Source organism: Pelodiscus sinensis, chromosome 2 (genome assembly GCF_052426305.1).
Source record: "Pelodiscus sinensis isolate ZL-2025 chromosome 2, ASM5242630v1, whole genome shotgun sequence".
Classification (NCBI taxonomy): Eukaryota; Metazoa; Chordata; order Testudines; family Trionychidae; genus Pelodiscus; species Pelodiscus sinensis.
Window position 1 is genome coordinate 257,024,243 of NC_143053.1, and position 22,390 is coordinate 257,046,632.

Sequence of the window (22,390 nt, forward strand, 5' to 3'; positions counted from 1 at the left end):
CACGCAAGAGACACTCAGCTTTATATTAGCAGCAGTCAACGTGAAGCTCTCTCTTACCTCGCCCGCGATACAACATACATCAACAGCGGCAACAGGTCATCCATGGGGAGTTTGTAGTCCCTCTCCGTGACTCGTGACACGGTGCCCTCTATCTCCTCATAGGTCTTCTGTAGGATCTCCAACTTCTCCCGGGGGTCCACAGTCGTGCTGCCAAGATAAAGAGACATGCTCTAGTGCTGCCCATCTAAGAGGCGAGAAATGTCAGTCCTCAAAAGCAGAGTGAGAGCGTCTCCGTCTTGGAAGGCAGAAGACCAGTTGCGCTACCTCAGACCAGATGTAGGAGGGCTTCCAAGCTTCAAGATGAGGGAAAGGAGATCCCTCCTCACTGTGGCTGCCCACAAATAGATCGTGCCTTTCTAGCTCGCAGCATTAATCCCTCACCTAGAGCCCACAGCAATGTTTTTTTTGTAAAGCTCTTCCTGGGGCTAACACAGATTGACCTCTGATATCCGAACCACCACGTCAGCCAGCCCTCCTTAGTCATCAGTAGGAAGTCACAGAGGGCTACTTACATCAACTTTTGCAGACATTCTGTAGCCGACAGGAAGCATTTGTCTTTGACAAGAGAACGTCTCTGAAAGGAAGACGAACGTTTGCGTTAGTGCGCGGGTCGCTCTCGTGGAATGGATCCCCGAGTACGAGACACACAAGGTGGGGGAGTCATCGCTTTCGTAGTAAATGGCTCAATAGCTTTCATCACCATGTTCTTTTGACAGGTGCGCCACCCCTGCTCCCCCATTTTTGGTTCAGTGCTATGTTGGCGGCCATATTGAAACATGGCGGCCAACAATTACTTCTCGCTTCAACGTCTGCTGGTGAGAAAAACAAGCTATCGAGCCACAGATGTTAGGCTCCAAACAGATATTAGCTCACCCTCTTTTTGTCGCTACCATCGTTTAGGACAGAGGTGGGCAAATACCAGCCCGCGGGCCAGATCCGGTTTCCCAGGGTTAGCCCCTGGCAGGCCGCTGCTGCTATATTTCCCTGTACCATTGCAGGGATAGGCAATTGCAGCTCCTGTTGGCTGCGGATTGCCGTTCCCAGCCAATGGGAGCCACGGAAAGTGGTGTCCACTTCAGGGCTTTGGCCATAATACTTCTTTTTCCATGGACAATGTTGATTTCCCTCCATTCCCCTCCTCCTCAGTGAAGAAAAGAGACTTCACAAAATAGTTAATCAAACTCCCAAATTTCTGTTAAAACACTTTGGCTAGTCCTAATTCTAATGAAGCGCGTGCAAGAGATACTCGGCTTTATATAGCCACTTCCCGCGGCTCCCATTGGGTAGGAACAGCGGTCCACAGCCAATGGGAGTGGCAATCACCCATACCTGCACAAGTGCAGGTAAATATAAGGGCAGCCCACCAGGGGCTAACCACCGCTGGTTTATTCCCAACCCCGATTTAGGATGTTGGCTAAAGATAGTCGCTTACCCACTTGTTCTGTGCTGGTGCTGTCATTTGGGCAGCTTAGAGTGTCTTTGAAACCCCTTTATTCAGCAATTTCTATGGATTGTTTTTCCTCCTTGCGGACATCATCAGCACCAGTTTGTTCACTGATGAAATGCAGCCGCCCATGGAGCAGAGCATTGCAACCTAACCTGAGCCCAGCCCTGCCCGACCTTCTCAGGCTAGGGGCAGCTGATCACCCCCTCCTGCCTCTGAGGCTGGTGACGGCGGAGATCCCCACTCCCAACAGGCACTGCCCCCCTGCTGCGCTGTGTTCACCGAGAAAGTGGTGCGTCTTGTCTCTGTGGCACACGGTGAAAGATGGCCATAAATGGCAGGAGCCGGTCAGTCGCCAGCCTGACTCCCATGGCAAGGAGGCAGCTGGAGAATGACCATGGGCCCGGGAGCTCCCACTAGGCCAAGTCCCAAAGAGGAGATGGTGTCATTGATAAGGCTGGGTCAGGCAAGTCCCACAGACAACTCTCAGGGTGGCTGTGCTTCGCTCGGGCTTGCGCTCAAGCCGAATTTTCAAATTTGGCCTCTAGATTGGAATACAGATGTTTTGTATCATGCAGCAACCCCATGCACCTATTTAGGACAGGAAGAAAATGGGGGCTCCAGTAGCCACCATAACACCAGCTAGTGAATCCCTGCAATAGCACGGAAGTGACTTGTACTTTTAAGCTAGAGTTTTTACTGAGAATACGGGAAGTCCATTGTTCATAGCCTTTCTGTATCCACGATCTGCTCTTGATATGAGAGTTGTTTGAAACAAACCTAAATACAAAGGCCCAGTTCTTCAGCTGCTGTAATTCTGCATGGCCTCGTTAATTTAAGCGGTTTCACTACCGTTAGCTGAGCTACCCCAGTTTGCTCGGAGGCCTTGTCCACACTAAATGGAAGATCGCTGCTGCTGTGATCTATCTTCTGGAGTTTGATTTAGCGAGTCTAGTGAAGACTTGCTAAATCAAACTCAGAGAGCAAGGAGTAAGTAAAGCTGATAAGAGCATTTGCTCCAGTCAACCTTCCACTGTGCAGATGCATCCAAGCTCGGCTCAAAGTAAGCCAACTCCAGTTACATATTCTACATAGCTGGCATTGCGTACCTTAAGCCCAAGCTGCCGGGACTAGTGTAGACCTGGCCTGGGGTTCTATCCTAGTATTGATACTTACCTGATTGGTCGTTAGGATGAGATCTTTGAGGGGCCATAGGTGCCTGAAATGAGATCAAAGACAGAGCAGTTGTGATGGCAGATTTTCTAATACATCCTCATGTTAGATCCTAGATTCTCTCTCACCCACTCGCCCTGAGCAAGAGCAAGAGTTTGTGGGACCACAGGCATCAACTCATGAGTTCTCATTCTCTACTCTAGCACTGATTTAGAACCAGAAATGGCTGGGTTAACTGAACCAAAAGATGTGACCCCAGCTTAATAACTCGTGGTAAGAGAGTGGAGAATCAGGCTTATGTCAAAGTGTGTTGGTCCTTTCAATTCTAAGTCACCATTCTCGGTGGCTACGTCTACACTGGCACCCTTTTCTGGAAATGCTTAAAATGGAACAGTTTTCCGTTATGAGCATTTTTGGAAAAAGCACGTCTACATTGGCAGGATGCTTTTCCGGAAAAGCACTTTTTGCGGAAAAGCATCTGTGGCCAATGTAGACGCGCTTTTCCACAAAAAAGCCCGGATCGTCATTTTCACGGTCGGGGCTTTTTTGCGGAAAAGGCTATTGTGCTGTCTACACTGGCCCTTTTCCGGAACAGTTTTTCCGGAAAAGGACTTTTGCCCAAACGGGAGCAGCATAGTTTTTCCGGAAAAACAATGACGATTTTACATTAGATCATCATTGATTTTCCGGAAAAGCAAGCGGCTAGTGGACAGCTGGCAAGTTATTCCGGAAAAGCGGCTGCTTTTCCGGAATAAGTGGCCAGTTTAGACACAGCCCTCATGTCCTTGTGGAATCCTTCTGACTTGAAATCAACCATTCACTTGGGAAAGCAACTGGAAGACTGTTGCTAAAAAGAGACACATCCAGAAAGAAGGTTGGACCTCTTTAATCCGGCACTCTCTGGACCAGAAACCTCCGTAGTCTGGCATGATTTTAGTTAGCAAGATGTCCACTTATCATGGATGTGGCCAAGTTTTCCACACTCCAATACAGTTTGTTTACAGCCACCAGTCCTGGCTCTCAGTATTCGGTGTGTTTTTTAGCTCTCATTTATGCCAAAAATGTCTTCTAAGAGCCCAGTAATCAGTGGAAGTGCTGGCAAAGCTGCTAGACAATATTGAACTTCCATGGTTTGGCAAATTCTCTGGTCCAGCACCGGCCAGGTCCCGAGGATGCCGGACTAGAGAGGTTCAACCTGTATTGGCACTAATCATGGATCCACTTGCTTCCTACACCCATCAGAACTTTCTCCAGCTGTTTCAGGGGATTCGTTCAGTACTGCGTTACTCACTTCTGTACGTCTAGAAACTCCAGCAGCTTGACATCAGGAAATAAACTCAGGTCCACAATCCCCTGGCAGTAGAGGTCGTCTTCCTTCTCATGGTAGAGCATGTACAACATGAAGAGCTCCGGGTAGAAACAGGGCAGGATGAGAGGCAGAATCACTCTGTATGCATTCAGGTCACTGAGGAGGAGAGGAACATAAGAACATAAGAATGGCCATACTGGGTCAGACCAAAGGCCCATCTAGCCCAGTATCCTGTCTGCCAACGGTGGCCAGCACCAGGTGCCCCAGAGGGGGTGGACCGAAGACAATGATCAAGTGATTTGTCTCATGCCATCCGACTCCAGCCTCTGACAAACAGAGGCCAGGGTCACCATTCCTACTCCCTGGCCAATAGCCTTTTATGGACCTAACCTCCATTAATTTATCTAGCTTCTCTTTAAACTCTGTTATAGTTCTAGTCTTCACAGCCTCCTCTGGCAAGGAGTTCCACAGGTTGACTATGCGCTGTGTGAAAAAGAACTTCCGCTTATTAGTTTTAAACCTGCTACCCATTAATTTCATTTGGTGTCCTCTAGTCCTTATATTATGGGAACTAATGAATAATTTCTTTATTCACCCTCTCCACACTACTAATGATTTTATATACCTCTATCATATCCCCCCTCAATCTCCTCTTTTCCAAACTGAAAAGTCCCAGTCGCTTTAACCTCTCTTCATATGGGACCTGTTCCAAACCCCTGAACATTTTAGTTGCTCTTTTCTAAACTCTTTCCAAGGCCAAAATATCTTTTTTGAGGTGAGGAGACCACATCTGTTCACAGTACTCAGGAAAGCAAAGCCCTACTGATGGTAGGCATCCGTCTGTTAAAGGCCATGTCCATACAGGACACAAGGGTAAGGATCTACGTATGGAATCTTAAGGACGTGTCCATCTCTCCCCTCCACTCCCACCTTCCTGGAGTCTAGTTCTGTGATGGGATAAGTTTGTGGTCAGTACACAATAAAACATTCGCGGTATTTAAGATCAGGGTCATGACATGTCTGCAGAACATGGACTACTCAGGAAGGAATCGTTCATTGCTTTAACCCCCGCATACAGCAATACTCAACCTGGTGACTCATTGTGATCCTGGGAGAGGCTTTCTTTCCTTTATGCGTCACAGTTGTGTCTCCTGAACTCACATCCCACGTCAGCACTAACAGGGCATCTAGTCTCTGAGGGTGCATCTACACACCACCGTAAACTCAAAATAGGATACGCAATTTGCGCTATGCAAATTGCGTATCTTATTTCGCATCTATTCCTAAAGAGTTTAATTTGAAATTTCGCACGTCTACATAGTGCCAAATTTCGAAATAAGATGCCATTTCGCTGTGCCTTATCCTTGTGCAACAAGGTTTACCAGGACGGCAAAACAGCATGCCCGTTATTTCCAACAATATTTTGAAATAATGGGTGGCTTATGTAGACGCAGGGTAGCTATTTTGGGATCCCGAAATACCCGTGCAGTGTAGATGTACCCTACGGTGGGAACCGAGGTGAAAATTTGTTAGAACAATTTCCCTCAGCTCATCTGCACCAGCGATTTGGCTGTATCGTAGCAACTGAAAGCTAGGAAACAGGTCTCCAGGCCTGCTGTTTCTGTGAAAGAGGTGAAACATCCTTGATAGATTTAAAACCAAATGACCATTCGTCTCAGCCACCTTTTCTCTCTGTCTTCTGTCTCCACTGGTGGTTGGCCTTTCTGCTCCAACGCCAGATGAAGTAAACCTCTGCAAAGCAAGTAGGAATGCAGATTTAGCGACTCATTTTCAAAGGTCACTCAGTCGTTTATTAATAAGCATTAGCCACATCCTCTCCTCTTTCCTTTCCCCCAAATGGGCAGGTTTAACAGTGACAGTACTGGGGATGCAAACAGCTTACTTAGTGCACTAGAATCAGTGGATACTTTGTTGAAGGTGGAATGACTTGTTCTGGAGGATTAATTTAGAGCTCTGGATGGGAGGCTCCATGCTTTGCCAGAAACCTCTGGTGGGAAGGGGTTTAATACTTGAAGACACTTTGTAGGCCTAGTGTCAACTCACAACAGATGACTTGCATTGCAAGCATCCATAAGGAAGCCTCAATATTTCCTAGCCTATAAGAACGGCCAGACTGAGTCAGACTAAAGGTCCATCTAGCCCAGTGTCCTGTCTGCTGACAGTGGCCAGTGCCAGGTTCCCCAGAGGGAGTTAACAGAACGGAATAATCACACGATCCCTCCCCTGTCAGCCATTCCCAGCCTCTGACAAACAGAAGCAAGAGACACCATCCCTACCCATCCAGGCTAATAGTCGTTGATGGACCTAACCTCCATGAATCTATCTAGTTCTTTTTTGAACCCTGTTAAAGTTCTGGTCTTCACAACATCCTCTGACAAGGAGTTCCACAGGTTGACTGTGTGCTGCATGAAGAAAAACTTCCTTTTGTTTGTTTTAAACCTGCTACCTATTCATTTCATTTGGTGACCCCTAGTTCTCATGTTATGGGAACAAGTACATAACTTTTCCTCATTCACTTTCTCCACACCTATCCATCATGCTTTTATCTAGTTTCTTTTTGAACCCTGTTAAAGTCCTGGTCTTCACAACATCCTCTGGCAAGGAGTTCCACAGGTTGACAGTGCGCTGCATGAAGAAAAACTTCCTTTTGTTTCTTTTAAACCTGCTACCAATTCTTTTCATTTGGTGACCCCCCATTCCAGTTCCTGTTAGAGGGGTTAGTTAGTTGGTTGGCTGCCAATTAAACGGGAGCCAGTCAAGCTGGGTTCTTCCTCTCTCACACCACCAGTAAGAAAGGTTCTGAAGAGAAACAGGCCACACCGCCATTTTCTGTTCAGTGGGTTCAGCGTCTACACCATATGGAAGATCGACGCTGCTGAGATCGAGATTCGGCGTTCGATTTAGCGGATCTAGTATAGACCCGCTAAATCAAATGCTGAGGGCAGCCCCCGTAGGCATTCAGTCCTCCTCTTTTTGTGAGGAGTAAGGGAAGATGAAAAGAGCCTCCAGCTCTGTGGATGCAATTAAAGATATGCCAGCTCCGGCTACGCCATTAACATAGCTGGAGTTGTGCATCTTAATTCGACTTTTCACTGTAGTGTAGACCAGGACTAACCAACTGGATCTTAGCAAGCCAGTCTGATGATGCCAAAGAAGGAACAGAATCCCGCCTGTTCTGCAAATTGTGTTGGCTCTTACCCATTGCACGGGAGTAAAAGTAATGCCTTTTTGAAGGCCTGAGTGTATATAGATGCACCCTTGAATACAGGAAACATGTCTGTTGACTAAGACAGATTTTTTTCCATCACCACTTTCCAAAGTACAGGTTGAACCTCTCTCGTCCAGGACTCTCTGATCCGGCAACATCCGCGGTTCGGCAGGACCACAGATGTTGCTAGGCCCGAGAGCCCAGCCACAGAGGTCGAGAGAGGCTGGGAGCGGAGGTGGCAGGTGGCAGCTTGCAGGGGCAGTAACCTCGGGGCATGGAACCCCAGGTTCAGCTGCCGTCCCGCGAGGGGTCAGATCAGGGAGCAGAGACCTGGGAGTGGCTGGAGGCAGCAGAGCCAGGCAGGTGGGCCAAAGGAGGTCAGGCCTCTGGATTTTCCTGGAACCCTGGAAAAGCCCTGATGTCTGACCTCCCCAGTCTGGCAAATTCCCTTATTCGGGGCCACTCCAGGACCTTGCAGCTCTTCCTTCAACTATAGTTCATGAGATTTCTTGGGAGCAAATTACCCCCCAACACCCCCATCTGTCTGCTAAAGCATTTCTCACCCTTTCCTCTGAAGTGACTGCAGCTGGCCACTGCCAGAGGTAAGAAATTGTCTAGCTGGACCATGCATCCAATCCAGGCTGGCACATGCTATCTTCCTAGGGCTGGATACGGACTTACCTAGGTCGTACACTGACCGCCTAAAGAGTGATTCATATGAAGTTAGCTCCAGGGGAAAGAGGCTGGTTTGGACCAAAGGACTAGAAGCAATAATCCGGGGCCCAGCCCTGCAAGGAATTAATTGCTCTGTAGCAGGCGGTTAACATAAGAACATAAGAACGGCCATACTGGGTCAGACCAAAGGTCCATCTAGCCCAGTATCCTGTCTGCTGACAGTGGCCAGCACCAGGTGCCCCGGAGAGGGTGGACCGAAGACAATGATCAAGCGATTTGTCTCCTGCCATCCCTCTCCAGCCTCTGATAGAGGCCAAGGACACCATTTTATCCCCTGGCTAATAGCCTTTTATGGATCTAACCTCCATGAAATTATCTAGCTTCTCTTTAAACTCTATTATAGTCCTAGCCTTCACAGCCTCTTCTAGCAAGGAGTTCCACAGGTTGACTACACGCTGTGTGAAGAAGAACTTTCTTTTATTAGTTTTAAACCTGCTACCCATTAATTTCATTTGGTGTCCTCTAGTTCTTCTATTTAGGGAACTAATACATAACTTTTCTTTATTCACCCTCTCCACACTACTCATGATTTTATAGACCTCTATCATATCCCCCCTCAGTCTCCTCTTTTCTAAACTGAAAAGTCCCAGTCGCTTTAACCTCTCCTCATATGGGACCCGTTTCAAACCCCTAATCATTTTAGTTGCCCTTTTCTGAACCCTTTCCAAGGCCAAAATATCTTTTTTGAGGTGAGGAGACCACATCTGTACACAGTATTCAAGATGTGGACGTACCATAGTTTTATACAGGGGCAGTAAGATATTCTGGGTCTTATTTTCTATCCCTTTCTTAATAATTCCTAGCATCCTATTTGCCTTTTTGACCGCCGCTGCACACTGTGTGGAAGTTTTCAGAGAACTGTCCACAATAACTCTAAGATCTCTTTCCTGATTCGTCGTAGCCAAATTAGCCCCCATCATATTGTACGTATATTCGGGGTTATTTTTCTCGATGTACATTACTTTACACTTATCCACATTAAATTTCATTGCATAGAAGCCAAGTGCACGCTGGACTTACTGGTAAAACTCCCATATTTTCTTGGCGTAGTACTTGACCTCCTCTTGGGCCATGTTCAGCAGGTGCTTGTTTGCCCCAATCCCAGAGTAGGTCGCCTGGAAAGCTAACGTCAGGGCCTTCAGCAGCTTCCCTAGCGGGTGCAGGGAAGACTCAAAAGCCTGCAAGACAGCGAGGAAAGTTCCGCATGAGGTCAGGGCTGGATGGCAAGGGGGAGTGCTCCCGCCGGATGGGCAGGAGAGGACCTGCAAAACCAAGCCACAGATTAGCTAGTGACAGTCCAGCCTGCAGACAATGAGCTGGTGGCACGTGGTCCAGAGCCAGGGGAATCCCAGAGGGACGTGGCCTCCTTGTGGATGAAGAACCACCCAGCTCAGAGTTTAGACTGCAGGCTTCTTGCGCCAGAGCGTGTCCACGCGGCAAAAGCGCGTCGGAAAAGCGAATTGTTTTTGCACAAGAGAGTGACCAGTCTGCATGGCCACCAGGGCACCTGTGCATCTTTTGCACACAAAAAAAACCCCTGTAGGTGGAGCTACGTAGTGAGAGGGACTTCCTGGTCAGGAGTCTCTAGATACTACTCCAGTCAGGGCTGGGTTTACAGCCTCCCCCTCAGCTCTCAGTTTGCAGGGACTGAGCCGCCAGCTGGCTGAATGCCACCCGAAGAGGAGGAAAAGCCACCGAGTGATCGTGAGCCACTTGACCGTGTCGGGACCTGACAGAGCAGCCACCACAGGACCCAACTGTCACTTCGTCCTTCCATCCGCATCCATTCTGATTCGGGCCCTGACTTACGTGGCACTAGCTGAGGCCCACATTGTGGAGCCGTTTGCTGGGCTGCTGCCCTGATTTGGGTGTTCCCCAGGGTGGGTGCCATGTGTTTGTTTGGGGAGGCGCCCGGCACATGTCTGGTTCCAGGCCCTGGCGTTGGGAGTGGTACCTTTTGTAAATAATGCTGGAGCGATTCCAGACCCTGGTGCTGAACTAGTTCTTTGAGGACATCGCCTATCTTCCCAGAGATGTCCTCGGGCCCCCTGAGAGGAAGGAAAACAAAGGCAAAGGTGAAGGAGGAGTTGTTTTCTCCACCTCTTGGGCCTAACAGCCATCCCTTCCGCATTGTATAATTGTTTGTTACTCTTCTGAGCCGGAAACTCTTTCCAGAGTAGGACCAAGTTCCTAAGGCAGAGAAGAGCCAACCTTTCCCTTGCTGGCCTATCTCATTGACTCTCTCCCCAGATTCCTTCATGTACATGAAGCTATTTTCCCCCTTTCCTGAAGCCTGAAGTATAGTTTATTGGCTAAGCCATTCTTAGGGAGGGGCTTAAACCAGCCAATGAGGTAGTGGGATCCCTCCCAATTGCATATCAAGCAAGCTATACAACACTTGACTAGCTGAATCCCTCAAGTTCTCTTCCCCCCCATAATCACCATTGCATTTGGTGAACACTGGCATTGAAAAACTTAAAAAACAACAAATAGTCTTGCAGCACCTTAGGGTATGTCTAGACTGCATCTCTCTGTCGGCAGAGGGTTAGTCTCTAAGGGTATGTCTAGACTGCATCTCTCTGTCGGCAGAGGGATGCAGATTAGGCAGGTCGACATTGTAAATGAGGCAGGGATTTAAATATCCTGTGCCTAATTTGCATAAAAATGGCCACCGCGTTTTGTGGACTCAGCACTTTGTTGGCAAAAAGGGCAGTCTAGAGGGGGATCTGTCGAGAAAGAGTCTTTTTTCGACAGGTTCCTTATGCCTCCTGCAAGGAGGTTTACAGGATCTGTCAAAAAAGGCTTTCTTTCTCAACAGATGCCCCTCCAGACTGCCGCTTTTTGCCGACAAAGTGCTGAGTCCACAAAACACGGCGGCCTTTTTTATGCAAATTAGGCGTGGGATATTTAAATCCCTGCCTCATTTGCAATGTCGACCTGCCTAATCTGCATCCCTCTGCCGACAGAGGGATGCAGTCTAGACATACCCTTGGAGACTAACCAAACATGTAGAGGGTGTCATGAGGTTTCGTGGGCACAACCCACTTCTTCAGATGACTGGCATTATTAAAGGTATGGTTTTGAAATAAATAGGGAATGGAGCGGGAAGAGAAGGGAAAGCAATAGGCATTTTGAGTCTCCATGCTACATGAAGGTGATAGAGAAGTTGCAAATTGTTCTTAAATACCCATTGTTTGGAGAGGAAGGCACTAGCATTGCACTATATCAGCTGCCTGGTAATCCTGAGGAATTCTCAGGTTCTAGTTTCCTGGAACACACTTGCCTCATCCAGGCAATGCCGCTCCCGGACAGAGTCCGGGAGTGATCGGACAACCCGAGGCCACTAGCCCTTGGCACAGCTGCTCCCTGCTGCTGCGGAACACGCCCGTTTTCACCTTTCGCAGAAGAGGTACTCCTGCGACTTCCGCAGCTCCTTGCTGGTCTGTATGTGGAACCCCGTGAAGGACTCCTCCGTTTCTTCTTTGCAACCCAAATGGATGAATTCCAGGAACTGGTCGTAGATCCCCGGCCATCTCTTCTCCACCGGGAAGTCATCAAGACCCAACTGACTGCTCCAAAAACATGAAGTTAGGTCTGACGCCTACACTTTTCTCCCGTCCCACAAACAGCCCCTTCGAGCCCTCTCACCAGCACATTTTCCCTAGCCGTGAGCACAGGAGATAGGCAATTTAGGCACATCCGAGGGGATGTAACAAGGAACACCAGGATGAAGTTCGGCAGTGGTCAACTTCGATTTATTCTGCTGGAAATGAGATTTGACCAAGGAGCCCCAAAGAGCAACCCGTGGATTATTCGCAGCCCAGGGTGGACTAGTCATGCGTGGTTGGCTCTCCTTCCTGCAACGTGCTTCTTCTGCCTATAGAGAAGCTCTTTACTTAAGAGTCAGGAAGCAGCCGGTACCAGAACCAAGGCAGCTAGCTCTGCTGGTAGCAGCTACTGCATTAGCAGAGGAAAGAGGAACAACTCTCTTGGAGTGAAGGCGCCAGCCACAAGGGGAAAGGAAGCATCCCGGGGAGAAGGAAGTGATGTAGCCAGGCTACAGAGCCAGGAATTCATCTCAGGACAAATTTGGCGGCATGCAACTTCTGCCTTAATTCATGGGGTGTTTCAAGAGAGGTCAGCTTGGGAGCCACAGGGCTGAGACGGACCCAGGACTTCTCTGCTGCAGTGTGCCTCACACAGCTACCTTGGCTCCTCTCCACTGGGTTACAGTGGCTACGGACGGGCATCCCCAGAGGAGAGGGAAGGTTGTGGACATTTCACACCCCTCCTCAGAGAGCTTGGCGCCTGGCAACCTTGCAACAGATTTGGTGCTGGAGACATCTAACCATTGGGTTCACGTCAGAATTATTATTCATAGAATCCTAGAATCCCAGGGCTGGAAGAGACCTCAGGAGTCATAGACTCCAGCCTCCTGCTCAAAACAGGACCAACCCCAACTCAATCATCCCAGACAGGGCTTGGTCAAGCTGGGGCATCAAAACCTCTAGGAATGGAGATTCCACCCCCTCCCTAGGGAACCCATCCCAGTGCTTCTCCACCCTCCTCGGGAAATAGATTTTCTTAATTTCCTACCTAGACCTCCCCCAATGTTGCCTGCTTCCTGCATAGGAAAATAGAGTTTGTACCACCCAATGAGATCCCACCTACACACATCTGTCAGTACACTGCAAGCATGACAATCAAGAATGGGCTGGTGATGGGTCAAATATTTAACCCCCTTCTCTCTTTTTTTGTAAATCATAGAGATGTAGGGGTGGGAGGGACCTCGAGATCTCAGCGACCCCATCTTCCCACTCAGCAGCAAGACTAAGTATATCTAGGTCATCTCTGCCAGGTGTTTCACATGTTCTTAGAGGCCTTCAGTGAGCGTGCTTAATGGTTTTCAGGCATCTAAAAAGGTGTCACAAGGAGGAGGGAGAAAAATTGTTCTTCCTGGCTTCTGAGGATAGGACAAGAAGCAATGGGCTTAAACTGCAGCAAGGGAGGTTGAGGTTGGACATTAGGAAAAACTTCCTACCTGTCAGGGATGTTAAACACTGGAATAAATTGCCCAGGGAGGTTGTGGAATCCCCATCCCTGGAGATATTCAAGAGTAGGTTAGATAAATGTTTATCAGGATGGTCTAGTCCAGTGGTTCTCAACCATGGGCCATATGGCTCTCCAGGGGCCATGCCCTACCTCAAGGGGGATTATTAGGTAAATTATGTACCTTTTTTTCCAACTAACAGCGGCTATGAGGGGGGCCACAGAGGTAAACGAGGCTCAGAAGGGGGCCATGAGCAAAAAAAAAAAAAAAGGTTGAGAAACAGTGGTTTAGACAGTCCTGAGTCCTGCCATGAGGGCAGGGGACTGGACTTAATGACCTATTGAAGTCCCTTTCCATTCTAGTGTTCTGTGATTCTATGAATTCTTCTAGGTAGCCCCTTTTCCTAAGTGAGAAACTGCACCTCCGAAAAAGCCTCGTGGAAAGGATGCTCTTGTGCGTATGGCTCTGAACTGGACTCAGAAGTCGTGGCTCTTCCTCAGACTCCATAGCGGCTCAATGAATCTGCCCATCAGAGCCTCATCTGTAAAAACGGGGGAGATCTGGCTTTCTCCCTGGGCCACCCATGCTTCTTTAGACCCCTCTTTATGGGGCAGGAGCTGTCTTGTTACTTCGATGTACAGCGCCTTGCACTGTGGGAACGCACTAGGTGCTAGTACAGGGGAGGGCAAGATTCGGCCCGTGAGCCGGAGCCGGCTTGCCAAGTCATTTGATTTAGCCCGCGGCCGCCCTGCCACGCCCTCAGGGGAGTGCGCCAAGTCATTTGCTGTTGAAAGTGGCTGGTGGCTCCCTCCCTCTGCCAGGAGCACGTGGCATCTAGAAGGAACCACCAGCCATTTTGAACGGCAAATGACTTTGTGCACACCCCTTTCCCCGCTCCCGGGTCTCAACTGGCCTGGGAACCACCGCTTCCACCTGAGACCCCGCCCCTTCCACCTGAGACCCCGCCCCTTCCACCTGAGACCCCTCCCTTTCTGGGGCAGAGCCAGTCTATGACAGTTACCCACAATTCATGAAGTGGCCCACCCTGCAGAAATTATGGCCCACCCCTGTTCTAGTGGACTACAAACCATGGCCCTCTGAGCGATTTACTGCCACTCACACTTTGGTTATCGAGTCCTCCTGCTTGTCACTGGATGTGTTCAGGGTTCCCTGGGTCTGAAGTCCTTGGCCGGATTTGTTACTGAAGGTGCCCTCCAGGGTGAAGCCATTGGAAAAGGTCAGCTTTCCCTGAAACACAGAAGAAGGGCTTCATCTACCAAGTCCTCAGTTGGCAGGAGGACGGAGAAGGGTCCAATCCCACGTTCAAGAAGCTCACAAGCAGAAAGCCTGCCGAAGAAGGTTCTTTCCACCACACGGGCCATATGTGAGAAGCGGTCTCAATGCGGGAGAACTTCGAGGACAGGAGATCTCGGGACCCAAGAGGCAGACGTCCACTTGAGTCCTGTGACACTGCCCACACGGATAGGGTTTGAGATGTGGGACTCCAGCTACAAATGCACGGTAAGGGTCTCATACGACAAGGAGGGCCAGGGTGAGTCCTTGTTTCTGTGCCATGAAGTCCTCAGCCTCAGGAGAAGACTCCGTCTCCAAGCTGGGGTGAATGCACAGTCTGGGCATCTAATCCCTGTCTAGCATCCCCCATGTCATGCCAGCAGGCTTGGCCTCATTGGTGCAGTGAGGTGAGTGGAAGGAGACGCCTACTCGACGAGCTGGGAGGTTGAACGAGCTCAGAAGCTAAGTCGTTCAACGTCGCCAGCCCTGCTTGGGCCTACGCCCTGTTGAAAACCCAGCACCGACCTTTTCAAACCCAGCATTAATGTGAGTGGTGCATAGGGCTGCGGATGGGGGGAGGAGGTAGCTGCTCTGGAGCCCGACAATTTTAAAGGGCCCAGGACCCCCATCACCCCTGCCGCCACCTCAGCAGCTGGCGCGCTGGGCCCTTTAAATCCTCACTGGAACCCCCAATGCCATGAACCCTGCAGCCCCAGTGGCGCTGAAGAGTCAGCAGGGGGAGGCTAACTACCAGCCCCACCCCTTCCACCTGAGGCCACACCCCTTCCACTTGAGGCCACGCCTCTGCCACCTGAGGTCCCGCCCTTCCACCTGAGGCCACACCTCTTCTACCTGAGGCCCCGCCCTTCCACCAAAGTCCCACCCCTTCCACCTAAGGCCCCGCCCCTTCTGAGGTGCTTGGAGCTGGCTCTCCCAGAACCTGGCAAAGTCTCTTCTCAGCCCTGGAGGTAGAGGTGTCTCAGTGCTTGAGTCAAACCGAGGCCAACTAGGAACTAGGGATGTGAACAACTTGTCAAGTAGTTGACTATCCGATAAGTAAATGCTTCTCTGATGGTCAACACACTAGCTGACTAATTATTTCCCCTCCACTTGCTGTGTCTATTGTATTTGCATATATATATGCATGTATATGCAACCACACTTAAATTGCAGCCCTCGGTATGTGCAGAGAGCATCATTGTGGCCCCCAGGGCTTCTAAAGTTGAGTAGCCCTGATCTACAGCTTTAGGTGGGAGCTAGCTGACTTATAGCCCAAGTGATAGAGGCTCCTATACAAAGCACTAGAGGTCCCAGGTTCGGTTCTACCTGTCGGCACTACAGTTACAGCTTTTCCAGTGTGATTTGTGTTTAAAAAAAAATCCCAAAGGAACTGTAACTATTCAGTAGGACAATGGCCTGAACTTTGAGGGACTGCCTTCTTGAAAAAGTTAGAAGGACCACAGCGGTGTTGAGATAGGCAGGCGCCTCACCTTGCCGACAAACGTTAGATCCCTCGTGAAGCTGCCTTCGTAAACAGAGTCATCTTCTAAGAGGAGAATCCCAGAACCCTAGTGATTTAAGAACAGAGAGTGGAGAATGAGACACATTGGCTCCTATGAAGGATTGCACTTTATCCAACACATGGGTACACTGACACATCCCAGCGTGTTCTCACTGTTCCCTCAACCCCTAGACAAGAGAGTCCATGTTCTACTGGCAAAGAAAGTATCCACGGAGAGTTATTTACTCACCACCATTTTATCTGCATGAAATGTTCTTTGGTAGCACATGCCAGACTGGGTGACCACAATGCCTTGTCCATGTCTGTGGTCATCTTGCCACATCCCAATGTACCTCTCCCCTCTGGAACAGAAGATAGGAGGCGCTCAAACACCACTCCTGGAGAACTTGGCACACGACCATTGAGAACTAATGAGCGAACTTGACAGCGGGTAATAGAAGGGGCTAGTGTAACCCACACACCTGCCGGATGGGGTGCTCTGTCCTGTGAAGTGGCCGTGAGACCACTCACAGAGAGAGAGAGAGCATGAGTCTGTTCTATGCCTGAGCGGGGAGCCAGCTGGCTTTTAGCTCCAGCTGGAGAGGCTCATGCACAGAGGTCCCAGGTTCGGTTCCGCCCCTCGGCGTTACACTTGCTTATGCCCCATGTGAGAGTTTGCTCCTTCTACTGTCGGCAGCTTCGGAAAGACACTGGGCAGGTGTGCACACAGCCCTGTGGAAGTGTCTGAATGAGAGATAAATGGAGCCAGATGGGAAAGGCAGGCCAGGTAGTTCAGGTCACCCACCAACCAGGTCTCTGCAACTCACACGGCCAAGGAGATCAGACCTTTTCTACATTTAATGACAGGTTTCCGAGTGGTCCCCTCGTCCAGTGGTCCCAAACCTTTTGGGGCTTCCGGGCGCCCAGGGGCGGGGCCACTCACACGCTGTGCACCCGGGGACGGAGCTGTGCACAGGCCCAGGGGCGGAGCCACCCATATGCCCCACTCCCGGGGCAGGCGCTTCTCCTGAGCCGCACACCCAGGGGTCGGGCTGCTCATACGCTGCGTGCCCGGGGCCAGAACAGCCTATGCACCGCATGCCCGGGGCCAACGCCATGTGCCCAGGAGCCAGCAGTGACCATGAGCCACATGCCTGGGGCCGGCGCTTCTCCTCTGCCGCATGCCCAGGGGTGGGGATGACCATATGCCGTGTGCCCAGGAGCCGGCAGTGCCCATGCGCCACATGCCCGGGGTCGGCACTGCTCCTGTGCTGCGTGCCCAGGGGCAGGGACGCTCATACACCGCGTGCCCAGGGCTGGCACAGCCCATGCACTGCACACCTGGGGGCAGGGCCGCCCATTTGCCGTGCGCCCGGGGCCGGCCCCAATCACTCGGGGAGCGCACAGAAATGGCCCAGTGGGCACCATGGTGCCCGCGGGCACCGCGTTGGGGAACAATGCAAAGTCTGTTAAGAGGCCACTGGCCTCCTTGGTCTTTCTACACTTGGGCTGTGTCTAGACTACATGCCTCTGTCAGCAGAGGCATGTAGATTAGACAGATCAGCAAAGGTAAATGAAGCCGCGATTTAAATGATCGCGGCTTCATTTACATTTACATGGCTGCCGCGCTGAGCCAACAAACAGCTAATCAGCTGTTTGTCGGCTCGCCGCTAGTCTGGACGTTTCACCTGTCGACATCAAAGCCCTTTGTCGGCAGCCCCGTTATTCCTCGTGGAATGAGGTTTACCGGGGCTGCCGACAAAGGGCTTTGATGTCGACAGGTGGAACGTCCAGACTAGCAGCGAGCCGACAAACAGCTGATTAGCTGTTTGTCGGCTCAGCGCAGCAGCCATGTAAATGTAAATGAAGCCGCGAGCATTTAAATCGCGGCTTCATTTACCTTTGCTGAACAAACAAATCTACATGCCTCTGCCGACAGAGGCATGTAGTTTAGACGTACCCTTGCTGTTACACTGATGGCTGATGCCTGAACTAACTCCACGGGTGAAAGTCTCCAACCTGCAGCCTACACCACGGAAGCCATTATTTACAGTGGTGGTGTTTTCCCCTCTATCAAGCCTCCCCGGCAGCAAAGGAAGGCTAAAATTATAGCACAGCTAAGGCGATGCAGCCAATGGGGTTGTCTGTCTTCCAGGCTTCTCCCCAGCTGTCCCATGGTTCAGTGGAGAGCAAGGCAAAAGGAAGGGTTATTTATGGGTCAAGGTCATTATCTTGATATCCCCACCAGGTTAACCACACCCAGCCTGGAGCCAACGTAGGAACTTCTAGCAAGCTCTGCAACCCAAAGAGGATGATCTGCTCTGAATGAGGCGGCTCTAAGACTTGTGCTTTGGTAGGAAGGCAGCAGGGACCATCCTTAACTTGGAGGAAGTGTTGATTGGATAGTGAACGCGGCTTAGACAATGCCCTCTGAACGACTCTCCTAGAGACTAGGCCTAAGAGTCCCATTTGCAAGCGGAACGAGAGGATGCCTGCTTGCGAGTCTGTGGTTGACTGAGGGACCGGACCTAGTCCAGCAAGCTCAAGCTGTCCACTCACGGCAAGTCCTCCAGTTCTGGCGACATGCTGAAGATTTCCTACTTCAACACGTGTCACTTTTACAGGAAACGTTTGCAAAACCAGAGAGATTTTCCAGTGATCCAAGTTTGAAGTTCAGTCTATTTACTGTTGATTTACCAATGTGGCTTTCCAATGCTCTTTGACACTACATCAATAAAGGCATGTCTACACTAGGAAATTATTTTGAAATAGCTAAATTTGAAATAATAACTCCCAAAATAACAAAATTGAAATAGCGTGTCCCCACTATGGGGGAGTTTGAAATGAGTCCGAGGCAGGCTCTGTTATTGTGAACGTGCTACCTCAACTTAGAGCCCCAGAAGCACTGGGGACTAATTACTTTGAATGACTCTGAGGAGTCGTTATTTTGAAATAGCAGCAGCGGAGCGTCTACACAACTGCTATTTCAAAATATCCATTTTGAAATAAGCGTTATTCCCGGAGGAAAGCGGGAGTACAGATTTCAAAATAACTAGCCGGTTATTTCGAAATATCGGGCTAGGGTGTGTGGATACTCCACTTCTTCGTTCAAAATAAGGGGAGGAGGTTATTTTGAAATAACTCCCTAGGGTAGACCAGAGCCAACGTACTTAACAGTCAGCTAGCTGTTGGATAGAGATACACATAAAATTGCTATGTATATAGATACAGTTCCTTTTGCTGGAAAAGTCATCAATGCAAGGAGACCTCATCCATCCAACTCTTTCTACACCCATCCTATGTGCACACCTGGCAGAACGTTTGCTGGCCCCGAAGTCATTGCAACTTAGATGCTGCTATTGCCATGCACTGCAAGAGAATTTGCTACAGGAGTGACTCATCAGTATTCCCCTTATAAGATATTCTGGCCTCATTACAATGTTCCAAGACAATCGTGTGGTCATCAGACCTACATCAATATCAGGCCACCTCAAGTGTTACAATTCAAGGCTGCACTTTGATGGAATCATTGAACTGCAAGCGCAGTTCCATTAAAATCGAATCCCCTTGCTGCTAGCTTATGTCAATTTTCATTTCGGGAAAAAAACCCACAAGGAGACAGCTGGCACGCTAGGTTCCACTTCGGCATTTTCAAAGGAAGTGTTGCCAATTTTTGGCTTTGAAAAAAATGTGTTTGGAAAATTAGTTTTCCAATAAAAATAAGGTCCAACTAAAAATGGAGCATGACGATCGATCCAAAATGACGGGTTTATTTTTTTCCGGCCTGGAGAATTCCAAAGTGCTGGGGGATTGTTCCAAATTGTAATGAACCCAGTTTTAAAATCCTTTGGGAAACTATTTCCAATCCTCTGCCCCGCTCAAGATGGTCACAAACTTTTCATCAACGTTGGCCCCTGTCATAACCATGAGGGATGGCTAGCAGCCTGGGGGTTAAGGGGTTAACTATGTCCCTATACCTAGCCAGGTATCTCCTCAGCCATTAGAAATGCAGATAGGGATTTCAAACTGAGACAAAGGAATTTTTGAATTTTTTCCTCCTTTGTCTCTGGACCAGTTTGCTCTCTAGATACTGAGGGAGACAGAAGACATGTCTCCCTCCAAGAAAAAGACTCTTCATAATGTGTAAGCAGGGTAAAGTCTAGATAAATCTGTCAGGTTTTATTGTTTTCTGGTTTGGGATTTTGGATCTGATGTCTGTGCTGTTAGAAATGGGTTTTCCTCTCTTTTGCAACTAAGATTTGGCTCTGGGGGAATCCTCCATGAGTATATTAATTTGTGGCTCTTACCATCTAGCTGTTCCAACTACTCTTGTAAACAGGGTATTGTTCTAATAATAAAAGTTCTTTTTCTTTTTTTTAATTAACCTGGTATTGGTTCATTTCTGTGTCCAGGAAACTCTGTCTGTGGGATCCGCATGCCTCTGACGAGGGGACAGCAATCACAGACTGCAACTTGTATTTTCTCTTTTCTTTTCAAGCTCTTTGGAGAAAAGACCTTGGGGTACCCTGGGGTTGGTTTCAAGTGTCTGCCCATTTGTGGGTTCAAAAGCACTTGATGGTGGCAGCAGATTCCCCAAAATCTGGGTATTAGGATTTGGGGGGGAGTTTTTGTACCAAAGCCTGTAGAGGTCCGGTTTTGGGGTACTTTTGCCAGCTCCCCACTTCTGCATTCATCGTGCCAGAGTGGGGATTAGCCTTGACAGCCCCTCTCAAAGTCAAGTCGAAAATGCGTCCGGGTGAGGACAGCTGAGAACCCACTTGGCGTGAACGTTGGCTGAGCACCCTCCTGTAACGTTACCTGTCCTTGTCGTCCCAGACGCCGTACCCGCTCTTCTTGTCACCGTCCCACTGCCCGGTATACTTAAACGGCTGCTCCGAGGAAGGGTTTTCCAGGATGCCAAAACCCTGACGCAGATTATCACTGAAGTATCCTTTGTAAACCATCTCATTGCCATACCTAGAGAGAGATTGGATAGCGCCATTTTTAAGACAGTCCAATGGGAACTACCACCCATTCCTTTTGCTGTGGCTCATCTGCCAGGACACTGCAGTCTTCTGACACTAAGTGAGGGCAACTTTGGTGCAAGCGTCCCCCCATATCATGCTTCTACCCTGTCCTATGAGACACGAGTACATGGGGCTAGACAACCATTACCCCAGATCTGAGCCTTGAACTTGGACCTTCCTCTAAGCCTGGGTGGGCAATCCTTTGCCAGGGGCTACTGCAGAAATTTTTGAAGTGGCCCTGGGCCGCTCCGGAAGGGGTGGGGCCTCAAGAAGAAGGGGCGGGGCCAGGATACTTATTGATCTGGAGGTGGGGGAGCGCATGAAGTCTTTGCTCCCTCCCCAGAGGATACCCCTACGCGCCCATGCCCCTGGAGGTGGGAGGAGACTTTGTGCACTCCCCCTGCTACTCCCAGGACAATCAGGGCTGTTTCTAAGCACCTTGCATGCCTTGCAGGATGGGGGCAGGGTGGAGGAGACTTTGCTCGCTCCCCCTGCCCCCAGGCCAATCAGGGTTTGGAGGCGGGGGAGTGCGCAAAATCTCCTCCCACCCTGCCAGGAGCTTCTAAGTGCCCTATGCTCCTGGCAGGGCAGAGGAAATTTCATGTGCTTCCCCCCTACCCCCAGACACTAATTAGCCTGGGGGCAGGGGAGTGGCAGGGCTTCTGCAGGCTGAATCAACTCTTCTAAGCAGTCCTTGACCGCTCCTTGGAGATGGCCAACAAGGGTACCCACTTTTGTTATATTGACCTGGAACGGGGATTGAAACCCACCTTGTGTCACACCGGCTCTCACCAACTAGGCAGATGGTAATAACAGCCAGCATTCAAAGCGCATCCTAAGATCTTGTGTGTGGGCCAGCCTGGCTCACTTCATCAGATTATCAACTACCCTTTCTCCAGAAGCAGCAAGCACTTTGCTGCTTCTGATGTATTCGGCCAGCTGAGCAGTGTGCTCTATGGAGAAGCTCCTTGTTGACTCCTGGAAACCTTTGGCACACTAAAGACTGATTTGATTGCCCCGTTTAGCCTCCGTAACAGGAGTAGAGTCACAGAATGATAGAATCATAAAATCCTAAAACTGGAAGGGACCTTGAGAGGTCATCGAGTCCAGTCCCCTGCCCTCACGGCAGAACCCAATTCTGTCTAGACCATCCCTGATAGACATTTATCTAACCTGCTCTTAAATATCTCCTGAGATGGAGATTCCATAACCTTCCTGGGCAATTTATTCCCGTGTTCCACGACCCTGACAGGTAGGAACTTTTCCCTAATGTCCAGCCTCAACCTCCCTTGCTGCAGTTTAAGCCCATTGCTTCTTGTTCTGTCCTCAGAGGTCAAGAACAATTTTTCTCTCCTCTCCCTGTAACACCCTTTGAGATACTTGAAAACCGCTCCCATGTCCCCTCTCAGTCTTGTCTTTTCTAAACGAAACAAGCCCAGTTCCTTTGGTCTTCCCTCATAACTCATGTATTCTAGACCTTGAATCATTTTTGTTGACCTTCTCCAATTTCTCCACATCTTTCTTGAAATGTGGTGCCCAGAACTGGACACAAGACTCCAACTGAGGCCT

The 22,390-nt window shown here is 49.7% G+C and overlaps 1 protein-coding gene across 8 annotated transcripts in view; it reads right to left on the reverse strand.

The window, feature by feature from the left end:
• ALS2CL (ALS2 C-terminal like) overlaps nt 1–22,390 on the reverse strand; it is an 83,824-nt gene that overhangs the window by 8,284 nt on the left and 53,150 nt on the right. For all 8 annotated transcript variants that reach the window (XM_075922969.2, XM_075922971.2, XM_075922970.2 and 5 more), the window contains 12 exons: nt 20,613–20,771; nt 16,045–16,156; nt 15,784–15,861; nt 14,121–14,248; nt 11,346–11,519; nt 9,905–9,998; nt 8,971–9,128; nt 5,670–5,738; nt 3,969–4,142; nt 2,681–2,723; nt 573–634; nt 58–207 (listed from right to left, as the gene is read on the reverse strand). In XM_075922969.2, the coding sequence (XP_075779084.2) occupies nt 58–207; nt 573–634; nt 2,681–2,723; nt 3,969–4,142; nt 5,670–5,738; nt 8,971–9,128; nt 9,905–9,998; nt 11,346–11,519; nt 14,121–14,248; nt 15,784–15,861; nt 16,045–16,156; nt 20,613–20,771 (1,401 nt within the window). The remainder of the gene's footprint in view (nt 1–57; nt 208–572; nt 635–2,680; nt 2,724–3,968; nt 4,143–5,669; nt 5,739–8,970; nt 9,129–9,904; nt 9,999–11,345; nt 11,520–14,120; nt 14,249–15,783; nt 15,862–16,044; nt 16,157–20,612; nt 20,772–22,390) is intronic.